General features: G+C 23.2%; 1 protein-coding gene across 1 annotated transcript in view; it reads left to right on the top strand.

Annotated features, from left to right (window-relative positions):
* Positions 1-590: 590 nt before the first annotated feature.
* The window catches only part of LOC135950948 (uncharacterized), a 61,832-nt gene continuing 49,368 nt past the window's right edge, over positions 591-13,054 (top strand). Inside the window, exon 1 of the mRNA XM_065500482.1 lies at positions 591-1,242. Within this exon, the coding sequence (XP_065356554.1) occupies positions 870-1,242 (373 nt within the window). The 5' untranslated portion in view covers positions 591-869. The remainder of the gene's footprint in view (positions 1,243-13,054) is intronic.

Here is a 13,054-nt window from a genome sequence, read left to right as displayed (position 1 = left end):
TATATTTAAATATCTACACATTCTAATCGTATTAACAAAATATTTATTGTTTACATAAATAAGTAAAGCCCTCACTATACAATTATCTACACTGCATTAAGTTTTAATACATATTTGTTTAATTTTTGTTTTTTGCCATTTGTTAAGACCAATTGTTGTATTATTTGTAGAACTGATAGCACCAAGAAGGTGACGAGAGAACTACAACATTTACAAAAACAACAGGTACTTTGTTTTTGTAAAAAGATAAGTGAACTGTCAAAGTTGCCTGTGGTTGTTTTTGGGTTTGTTGTATTTCTCGCTGCGTTTCGCTTTTTTTGAGTTTCACAAATCAAATTCTGTCGCAGAAAACACCTTCGAACAACGAGTCATGTGTAATCCTTACTTGTTCGACGAGTAAAAAATCCCTGCTTTATAGTGTTTGTCAAACACGCATGTAATTTAGATAGGCGTGTTTGATGGGTCTGACTGACGAACATGAAGCATGTTCGCTGCCGTTTCCAGTCGTGGAAATTGTCAAATACAAAATGCAACTCTGTACGAACAGGGGAGCAAAACATAATGTCAGAAAACAACAACGTAATAGCTGGACAAGAATTTAGTACGAAAGAACACAGCGGAATTTAAGGAACGAAAGCGGATAAATAAATTGAAAATAATATAGAAAAAATGAATTATTTATAAAATATTAAACGCGTTTAAAAAGAAAACATAGTTTTTTTTATATGAAAAGAGAGCAAAGAAATATTGCCAAACTAGAAACAAAACAAAAATATTAGTGACGTCATTGAATGAATTTGTGTAATAAAACCGACTAAGGTTGCTGTTTTTAAAAAAAATCATAATAGTGTTTTAATAATTTATACAAAATGCATAAATCACAAAGAGTTTTTGGTCAAATTGGCCGAACTTTGCTAAATCAACACTCCAACAACTATCAATTAAACAAGCAACCCCAACAAAAGTTATTAACATTAACTTGCCATTTAACAAATAATACCCCAAATGCTCCCGAGGAAGATGGTAGTAGTAGTAAAAAATCTTCCTTAAGTTTGAGAATTCCCGCCCAAAATTATTCGAAATTTACTGCCGCTCGTGAGGGTTTACCCCTGGCTGGCACCCAGCTTATTTGTGAAGAACGAGCTTTAGATTTGATCTCAAATCTGAAAGAAACCGAATTGGCGGCCATCAAATTGGCCTTAAAGAAATATGATGCTAAACAGCAAAAGGAAAATTTTGAGGGTAAGTTTTCTTTAAAACACTAATTTTATATTCCAAAAATGTTCTTTATTATTAAAATTTTTCCATTTCCTGCAGAATGATTGATTAATGCTTGTTTGTTTATCTTTACTCTTGATGTTTGCCTAACTTTTTATGTATAAATAAGATTTTGTTTATCTCAATGTTTATTTTTGTTCAAACTATTCTTAGAAATTCCTTTTTCATTATTAGCTGGTTATTATTTTTAGCTCCATAGTCAGTCTGTCTCGGTCCTGTAATTCGATATATGTAGCTAACAGACGTACATTTACACTGTTTTTATATAAATTCTTCATATTTGTAAACAGTTTTACACTTTTTTATTTATTTTACATTAGGTTTATTTACTTTTTAGTATATTCAAAACAATAGTTGTTTTTGTTATTTTTATTATAACTGTGATGGGTAGTTGTGTGGAATTGTTTATCTCTCAATACATCTTGAATTTGGAAGGTTATTGACACTTTAGTTTATGTTAATCAATAGGGTTTTGTTGATAAATATCTTAATTATGTATAAATGTTTTAGGGATGTAGTATGTATTGAATTTTTAATAACTATGAAAATTTTACATTTTTCCAAAAATTTCAAGCGAATAAAAAATTATTCGAACCATTTTCAGCAATTATTCGATTCAAATTATGGTTTCATATATATTTTTTAAAATTCCTATAAAAAAGGTAGACATTTTTCTATTTTGAAATATATTTTCAAGCAATTAAATATAATTCGAATAATATTTTACGATTATTCGTTTAGAATTACATTTTAAGTTAGTTTAATAAGGATTTTTTTACAATCTATAAATATATTTCGTTAATAAAAGTAAAAATTTTGATATTTTAAGCGAGTAAAAAAAAATATTCGAATAATTTGCAACACTAATTCGTTCTAAATTTTAATTTATGTGCATTTAATAAAGAAATTTTTCAAACAAAAATACTCCAACAATTTATAACGATTATTCGTTTAAAATTGAGGTTTTACTTTTGCTTTTTAATAAAGTACAATTTTATAAGAACATTTTCATGCCTACAAAAATTATTCGAATAATACAACGATTATTCGTTTAAAATTTCGTTTAAATTTTGCTTAAAAAGGAATTTTTTAAAATTCATTAATATATATTTCGTATTAAAGGTAAAAATTTTGATATTTCAAGTCAGTAAAAAAATTATTCGAATAATTTTCATAGAATTTTTACAATTTATTTAATAATTATGAAAATGTAAAAATTTTATAAATTTTTAGGCGAATAAAAAATTATTCGAATAATTTGCCACGATTAATCGTTATAAATTACGATTTATTTTCATTTAATAAACAGCCTAACTATGAAAAAAAATTTCCCGGGTGTTTTATCTCATTTTTCCTATACAAATTCTATGTTAAAAAAAAGAAAAAGGGAAAAAAAATTTGTAACAATTATTCGTTAAAATTATGATTTAAGTTCTTTTAATATAGAATTTTCACAATTTATTTAGTTATTTCTCATGAAAAAGTTAAAATTTTATAAATTTTTAGGCGAATAAAAAATTATTCGAATTATTTTTAACGATTATTCTTTTAAATTTATGTTTCAAATTCATTTCATATAGAATTTTTACAATTTATTTAATAATTCCTCATGATAAACTCAAGATTTATAAACTTTTAGGCGAATAAATAATTATTCGAATAATTTTCAACGAGGAAAGTAAACATTTTTAAATTTTAAAAAACATTTTTAAACTAATAAAATATAATTCGAATAATATTTATCGATTATTTTAAAATTTCATTTTAAGTTCGTCTGATAATGAATTTTTACATTTTTGAAATATTTCTCTAAAAAAAAGTAAAAATTTAGCAACGATTATTCGTTTAAAATTAAGTTTCTACAGCATTTCTTAATATTTCTCTTTTAAAAGTAGAAATTTCACATTTCGGGGCTTCAGTTAAAATTCGATGGTGATTTTGATTCGGATGATGACATATCTCTATAAAATTTGTCTAATTCTTATGTTAGTGACTTATCTATCCAAACTACAGTGGTGGAATCAAAATGGGGAACAAATTATCGATTATAAGAGCCGGGTGTTTGTAAAAAGAGCCGAAGTTGTAATGTCTCACCTACACAGCTATTTATTTTGATTCAGAAAGTCAGAAAAGTTTAATCAATTTGTATTATAATTAGTTTTCATGACACCGCATTGGTGGTTAATAAACTAACCACCCTATTCCATAAGAGTTAAATAGCAACGTATGTTAAGTTGGACTATAGGGGATAATACATTTATGTTGGTTTAGAGGTTTCGAAAATTTGTTTGCAACAGGACTCCGTTCCGCTATCTGTAACGATACAGAATATCCATATATACTTTATGGGGTCGCAAATTAAAAATGTAGAATTTACAAATGAAATTACACCTTCGTCACTTATGGTGAAGTATTTAATTATTCGAATAAGAGAAATTTATTTGTACAGTAATTTAAAAAAGAAATAATAGAAAAGTTTCTAAACAAAAAAATCAAATTTTGAGCAACAAAAGCTAAAATTTCATGATTTTGAAAAAAATTTAAAGCGAATGTTTTTTTTTAAGATTATTTTTTTAAACAGTGTTTTACGTTTCTGCCACAAATATTTTTTTTGCCATTTATTCAAATATTTCTGTAATAAATATAAAATTTTTATAATTTTAATACTAAATTTCAAACAAATAAAAAAATTATTCGAATAATTTATAACGATTATTCGTGTAAAAATTATACCAATTACTTTAACATATATTAAAGTTTAAAAGAAAACATATTATTAAGTTTTAACCTTTTCAAAACGTTAGTTTATTTCCTTTAAATAAACCGGGTACTTTTGATTGCAAATAAAAGCCGTTTAATAGTTTGAAATTTGTAACAACTCTTTAAATTGTCACTCAATGTTTTTTTTATACACGTTTATAAATTCTCAGAAATACAGACACTTTATAATGTATACGAATTCACTTGAAAAATACAGCACACTTTAATGCACTCAGTTAATGTTTATTCAAATATCGTCTCTGATAAACTGACTCACGACTGCAACCTCTGCCACTATTTATAACACTGCCATCTGCACTCTAGATTGTTCTTTAACTGTCAAAATTCGAATATTCTAGATCTTACTAATACGCCATCAGTGGTGTACTTTCTACAATGTTCTTTAACTGAATATTCGAATTCGAATACAGCGTTGCCAAGTTACGATCAAATCAACTGAAAGCTTTTATTTAATAATGCCCACAGATATGTTACAGTTTGCTATTACAGCACTTTTAAATTAGCCCTTAAAATCGTTATATTTGAATTCAAGTACAATTTCGTAACAATATATTTTAACGAATAAAACAATTATTCGAATAAGAAAAATTTAGATGCTCCAAAAGGAGGAGTAGAAAAGGTTTTTTTTTTGGTTACATGCCATTGTAAATCTTTATTTTTTATTACTTTTAATTTTTTATAGCTATTTTATATACTTTTTTCCTTTTAATAAATTTAATTTAAATTATTTTTCTACCTGTAATAAAATGTTATGTTTATTTTATTAAAGAAATTTTTCTTTTTATTTTATAACTAAAATGAGTTTAATGTCCTTTGTTATCTTACAAAAAAAACTCATTCTTATTCAAGTTATAAAATTCATACGTGATTTTTGGCTCATTTCTCAGAGAATTATAAAAAAGTTATAATAAACATAGATAAATACACATTGATGGGAAACACTTCTGTCAATGACCTAACTGAGTTGTCAAAAACCTAAGTGGTGAGAATGTTTAGTAAAAAAAAACTATATGTAAACAAAAACAACACTTTTATGTGTAATAATTTTGAGTAATTTTTTTCTAGTTTCTGCTCTATCTGTATTATGATTATAAATTTCTATTCATCTAACAAATTGGATTCTCTTATGAAAATTTCCCTCAATTATTGATTAATTTATTACATTTTCTCTAGATTTATTGTATTAACTATTTAAATTTTTAAAATTTGCCTTTAGTTGCCTTTAATTTCCTTTTTTTATCTTATAAAATACTTATATCGTAAAAAATGTATACAAAAGGAAATCTATTGTGAATTTTTGCTCATATCTCAGAGATTTATAAAAAAAGATTTTATGTTTTTTGTATTCCTTTTAAAAATATGATTTCCTTATTTAATTTCTTTCAATTGTAGACATTTTCTTTAATTAACTATTTACTTACATACTTTTGTTTATCTCATAAAACCATAAAACAGTCATATAATCTTTTGCAGTTGCAAGGAATATTCAATAGTTTGACTGTTGTGGTTTCTTTTTATGGCTTTTACTTACTAGAACATAAATCTCCTAGCAGCTATTATATGGTAATAATACAATTACTTAACACAAAGCTAAAAACCATAAGTAGCTATAAAATACTCGTAATAATAAGTAATAAAAAATAATAAAAGCAGCTACATATCGATGTGAAACTGTTGTAATGGTAAACTACAAAGTAAATCATAATTTAATAGGAAGTGCTGGTTCGTACATGTCAAGTTTACTTGAGCAAGTCTAGAAATTATAGAATAGAGAGTATGGAAAAAGGAAAAATCTTTCGAAACTGCTTTCCTCTCTCTTTAAGACTTGATCAAGCAAACTTGACGTGTGTGAACCAACACTAAAATCAAAAAATAAACTAAATTGTTAAAAATGTCTTCCTTTCTGCTAAAATTTTCTTGTGAGATTTTAGAAAATCCTTTTGACTTCCTCATACTTTTATAAAATTTCAACTTTACTTACTTTAACAAAGATTTACCTAAGATTATTTACCAATTTCAAAGGTTTTACCCACATTTCAAGCCCATTTAACCACTTAATGTTAAAATACATGAAAGATTTCACCAAATCTACGAACAATTACAAATTGTTATGACTTTTTCTGCAAAAAAATCTCCTCAAATGCTTAAAGTATAACAATAGCAATCATCCTGCCGCAACATACACTTAAAATAAAGATAAAATGTACGTGTCACATTTGAAAAAATCATTAAGGGACCATAAAACTTGTAAAACAAACAACACAGCTGCTTTTACACGCTCACTCACTCTGGCATGACGTATTTTTCGAGGTTTTACTTTTAAAGATGTGCCTGTTAATGTTGCTAATGGGACTTAGCTACTCTTATACAGCATAAAATATGACTTGCTCTAAATGTTATCGTTCATAATTTTTGTTATAGAACAAAAGTTTTCACCGAAAACTGAACATTTTGTTGTTATTCTTGCTTGGGGAAGTGTTAATGAAGATGTATGGACAAATTGATAAGAATTATGAATTTTGTAGGTTAAATCGAGTTAGAGCAACAACATAACAACATAACAAAAACAAACAAATAAATAATCTTATCGTAAAATATTCCAAACTAAAGTAAATTGTTATTTAATATGATTTTTGTTTGTTTTGGTTTTTTTTTTTTGATTTAAAGCTAATGAACTTTTGTTATTGAATATCAAGGTGGTAGTTTAGAAAGAATTTAGAAAATGTATGTCAAGTTAAAATGGAAATATACAAATTTTTGTTTTGTAAATTTAAAAAAAATATTTTTAAAAAAAAAATAAACCGAACAAAAAATTATTTAAATACAAAATTTTTATTAGAAATTTCAAAATATTCATGAAAAATATCAGGCGTTTAAAAATTATTCGAATAATTTACAACGATTATTCGTCTAACATTTATACTACTAACTTAAACAAATAATAAAGGTACACAAATTAAATATTTTTTAAAAAAAATAAAACGAATAAAAAATTATTCGAATAAGAAAATTTTATTTGTTTGGAAATATCAAGCATAAAGTATTGGAAAATATTTTTAAACAATTAATACGTACAAAAATGATGTGCTCTGAGCAAAAAAAAGTTAATTTTCTTTTTTGGAAAAATTTCAAGCGAAAAAAATATTCGAATAATTTAGGTTTTACGCTTATTCTATAGTATTCTTTACAGTTTATTTAAATAAGCCTTTAATAAATGGAAAAAATAAACAATTTCTTTAAAAAATTTTAGGCGAATAAAAATTTATTCGAATAATTAGCAACGATTATTCGTCTTAAACCTATACATTATACAAGAAAATTTTGAAGCGAGTAAAATATTATTAAACTTCGAAGACAAAATACCTAAAACGAATAGTTAAAAAATTCTTATTCGAATAATTTTTATTCGTTTTATTTTTTTATAGAATATCTAATTTATCTAATTTATATGATTTTATTGTTTATTTTATTTAATAGTAAAAGTTTTAGACGAATAATCGTTGTAAATTATTCGAATAATTTATTAATCGCTTGAAATTTTTCATGAAAATTTTTAAATTTGTACTGTTTCTCAAAGTAATAATTTAAAATATTAGTAATTGTTTAAAATATTTTATAATACATCATTTTTTGATATTTCTATACTAATAAAATTTTCTTATTCGAATAATTTTTTGTTCGTTTAATTTTTTTTTTTAAATATTTAATTTTTGTGCCTTTATTATTTGTTTAAGTTATTAATATAAGTTTTAGACGAATAATCGTTGTAAATTATTCGAATATTTTTTTTAATCGCTTACAATTTTTAATGAATATTATGCAATTTTTTACTTTTATTTCCCGAAACTAATTATTTTATTGTTAATAATTGTTTAAAAAAAATGTCCAACTCTTTGATATTGATATTTCTGTACGAATAAAATGTTCTTATTCGAATAAATTTTATTCGTTTTATTTTTTTATAAAATATTGAATTTTTATACCTTTATTATTTGTTTAAGTTAATAGTATAATTTTTACGCAAATAATCGTTGTAAATTATTCGAATAATTTTTTTAATCGCTTAAAATTTTTCATGAATATCTTGCAATTTTTTACTTTTATTTCCCGAAACTAATTATTTTGTTGTTAATAATTGTTTAAAAACATTTTCCAACACTTTGATATTGATATTTCTGTACGAATAAAATGTTCTTATTCGAATAATTTTTTATTCGTTATATTTTTTTATAAAATATTTAATTTTTATACCTTTATTATTTGTTTAAGTTAATAGTATAAGTGTTAGACGAATAATCGTTGTAAATTATTCGAATAATTTTTTTAATGGCTTAAAATTTTTCATGAATATTTTGGATTTTTTAATTTTATTTATCAAAACACGAATAATCGTTGTAAATTATTCTAATAATTTTTTTAATCGCTTAAAATTTTCCATGAATATTTTGGATTTTTTAATTTTATTTATCAAAACTGATTATTTTGTGGTTAGTAATTGTTTAAAAATATTTTTCAATATTTGACAATTCTGTTCGAATAAAATGTTTTTATTCGTATAGTTTTTTATTCGTTTTATTTTTTTTGTAAAACAACATTTTAAAAGTTCCTTAAGTAACAAACTTAAATTTGAATTTTAAACGAAAAATCGTTGCATATTATTCGAATAATTTTTTCTTGCTTGAAAATCTTTGTCAAAATTGTGAAATTTTTACATATATTTAGGAATATTAAAAAAACTGTAAAACAATAATTTTCAATGAATTATCGAATAAAAATTATTCGAAAAATTTTTTATTCGCTTGAAAATGTTGTTGGAAATTGTGAAATTTTTACTTTTATTGGAGAAATATTTACATAAATTATAAAACAAACTTCAACCACAGTTTTTAAATTTTGGTTTCAACGAATAATCGTTGGAATTTATTCGAATAATTTTTTATTCGCTTGAAAATTTTGTTGAAAATTGTGAAATTTTTAATTTTATTGGAAAAATATTTAAATAAATTGCCTTATTAAAACAATGTTAAAACATAATTTTAAACGAATAATCGTTGAAAATTATTCGAATAATTTTTTATTCGCTTAAAAAATTTTCTAAAAATTGTGAAAATTTTAGTTTTTACACTTCATTTTCTCTGCCTTATGAAATCAAACATTTTAAACAAACTTAAAACATAATTTTAAACGAATAATCATTGCAAATTATTCGAATAATTTTTTATTCGCTTAAAAATTTTTCTAAAAATTGTGAAAATTTTAGTTTTTTGTACACTTTGTACACATTTGCTTTGCCTTATGAAATCAAACTTTTTTAACAAACTTCAAACATATTTTCAAAAGAATAATCGTTGAAATTTATTCGAATAATTTTTTATTCGCTTGAAAATGTTGTTGAAAATTGTGAAACTTTTACTTTATTGGAAAAATATTTAAATAAATTGTAAAACGCCTTATTAAAACAATGTTAAAACTTAATTTTAAACGAAAAATCATTGAAAATTATTCGAATATTTTTTTATTCGCTTAAAATTTTTTCACAAAATTGTGAATATTTTAGTTTTTACACTTCATTCTCTCTGCCTTATGAAACCAAACTTTTTAAACAAACTTAAATCACATTTTTAAACTAATAATCATTGAAAATTATTCGAATAATTTTTTACTCGCTTAAAAAATTTTCTAAAAATTGTGAAAATTTTAGTTTTTTGTACACTATTTTCTTTGCCTTATGAAATCAAACTTTTTTAACAAACTTCAAACATGTTTTCAAACGAATAACTTTGAAATTTATTCGAATAATTTTTTATTCGCTTGAAAATGTTGTTGAAAATTGTGAAACTTTTACTTTTATTGGAAAAATATTTAAATAAATTGTAAAACGCCTTATTAAAACAATGTTAAAACATAATTTTAAACGAATAATCATTCAAAATTATTCGAATAATTTTTTATTCGCTTAAAAAATTTTCTAAAAATTGTGAAAATTTTAGTTTTTTGTACACTATTTTCTTTGCATTATGAAATCAAACTTTTTTAACAAACTTCAAACATATTTTCAAACGAATTCATTGAAATTTATTCGAATTTTTTTTTTCTTCGCTTGAAAATGTTGTTGAAAATTGTGAATCTTTTACTTTTATTGGAAAAATATTTAAATAAATTGTAAAACGCCTTATTAAAACAATGTTAAAACATAATTTTAAACGAATAATCGTGGAAAATTATTCGAATAATTTTCTATTCGCTTAAAAAATGTTCTCAAAATTGTGAAAATTTTAGTTTTTAAACACCATTTTCTCTGCCTTATGAAATCAAACTTTTTAAATAAACTTAAAACATCATTGAAAATTAGTCGAATAATTTTTTATTCTCTTAAAAAATTTTCTGAAAATTTTAGTTTTTTGTACACTATTTTCTTTGCCTTATGAAATTAAACTTTTTTAACAAACTTCAAACATATTTTCAAACGAATAACGAATAAATTTATTCGAATAATTTTTTATTCGCTTGAAAATGTTGTTGAAAATTGTGAAATTTTTAATTTTATTGGAAAAATATTTAAATAAATTGAAAAACGCCTTATTAAAACAATGTTAAAACATAATTTTAAACGAATAATCGTTTAAAATTATTCGAATAATTTTTTATTCGCTTAAAAAATTTTCTAAAAATTGTGAAAATTTTAGTTTTTTATACACTATTTTCTTTGCCTTATGAAATCAAACTTTTTTAACAAACTTCAAACATATTTTCAAACGAATAATCGTTGAAAATTATTCGAATAATTTTTTATTCGCTTCAAAAATGTTACTTTTCAAACTTTTCTATGCCCCAACAACAACAGAAACTTTTTGGTTTCCTCTTTGACAATAACACATTTCCAGCCAAATAAATAGTTGGCTGTATTTCAATATTGTTTTTTTGACAAACTTTTATGGAAAAGTTCATTCAACTTAATTGCTCTACTCCAAATATGACAAAAGGATAATTGATGTAGTCCTTATACAGGAAGAAAAAAGCACACACCCAACACAGCTATTAAATGGTGTATGTGCGTTTATTTTCAATGACCTACAACATTTACATTTTACTGAAAAGACCTCATTCATAAATATTCATAATTCAATGGCAATCTATATATAAATATTTATGCAACTATATTTATATACAAATTCCCTAGCTAAGAAGTATAAATCTATGTATAATAATATTCATCAGAAACAGCTGCAAAAGTTTAAAACATCAAGTCAAAACAAAATTTTGCTGTCAAAAGTCTTTCATGAAAATGAATGTAATATTTTCTAATACTATTTATATTTACAAGGAAAATTACAGCATAAACCAAAGCCTTGATTTGCAGGGTTAATTGGAACTATATTGAACTTTATTACTGTTAAAAAGAGTTCACAAAAAAATGTGCTAAATTAATGTATAAGATTTATTAGTTCTAAGTGTAAATATTGGAAAAATGCTAAATCTAAAAGCAATTTAAAATTCCATTTGTCAAACACAAATCACATCAAATTAGCATATTTAAGGGTTTTATATTTTGTATTTAACTTAAAAGCCAAAGTTCAATATTATCTACTTCAAAATTTAAAACCATATTTACTGTAATAGAAAAATATAAGCTTAAATTTTCTAAATTCCTTTAAGTTTTCTCTGTTCTTAACAAATTATTTACTTCCTGGACTGGTTGGCTAGCTGGCTGGATTGCATGTACGCTTTTTATCACATTTTAAACACTTTATTTAGCTGCCCTGAAGTTGAAAGGATTTTTCAACAAAGTTTTTGGTCACGTAATTTTGTTTTAGCAAAAGGAAAATAAAATAAAATATAAGGAAGAGGTGAAAATTGTTCAAATATTGGCCATGAGTTTTAATAGCAAACTCATGCGGCGAATACTCACATATACTTCACGTAAGAAAAAAAAAAGTAAAAAAAAGAGCCACAGGATTATTTGCCAGGATATTGATAAAGGAAGTTGTAAATAGTTATTGATAAGAAGATGTTCTTAACAAATACTCTACAGATTTTTATAGTGGCATTGAATGACAGGAAAAGTAAGATATGTTCCCAACAGTAATATAGATTTATTACAATTGAAATTGATTTTATATGAAATATTAATACAAAATAGTACACAAATGTAGTTCACTTAAAGAGGAAATTGTTTATTTTGTTCAAATTACAATTCCTAGTAAAATTAGAAATGTATTGAACACAAAGTGACCAAATAAAAACATAATAAAACTTTGAATGATAACTTTAATATTATACAATTTTAATAATATTTGACTATTATTCTTTCATTCATTCCATTTTTTTTAAATATTTCATTAAGAAATGAATAAATTTCAACATTTTCAGAAATTATTCAAGCGAATAAAAAATTATTCGATTAATTTACAACGATTATTCGTTTAAAATTTACATTAAAGTTTATTTAATGTGGCATTTTTAATATATATTGAAATAATTACAAAATAAAGTTACAAATTTTACTATTTTCAGGAACATTGCAAGCGAATAAAAAATTATTCGATTAATTTACAACGTTTTTTCGTTTAAAATTATGTTTTAAGTTGGATTAAATAACACGTTTTAAAAAATTTCACAATTTTTCATGCGAATAAAAAATTATTCGAATAATTTACAACGATTTTTCGTTTAAAATTATGTTTTAAGTTGGACGTTTTACAAACGTTTTAAAAACAAAAATTTCACAATTTTTAAGAAATTTTTGAAGCGAATAAAAAAATTATTCGAATGATTTACAACGATTATTCGTTTAAAATTTACATTAAAGTTTATTTAATGTGGCATTTTTAATATATATTGAAATAATTATTAATTAAAGTTACAAATTTTTACTATTTTCAGGAACATTGCAAGCGAATAAAAAATTATTCGATTAATTTACAACGTTTTTTCGTTTAAAATTATGTTTTAAGTTTGTTTAAATAACACGTTTTAAAAAATTTCACAATTTTTC

The sequence above is a fragment of the Calliphora vicina genome, chromosome 2 (genome assembly GCF_958450345.1).
Source record: "Calliphora vicina chromosome 2, idCalVici1.1, whole genome shotgun sequence".
NCBI classification, from domain to species: Eukaryota; Metazoa; Arthropoda; class Insecta; order Diptera; family Calliphoridae; genus Calliphora; species Calliphora vicina.
This window is presented reverse-complemented; position numbering and strand designations above follow the sequence as displayed.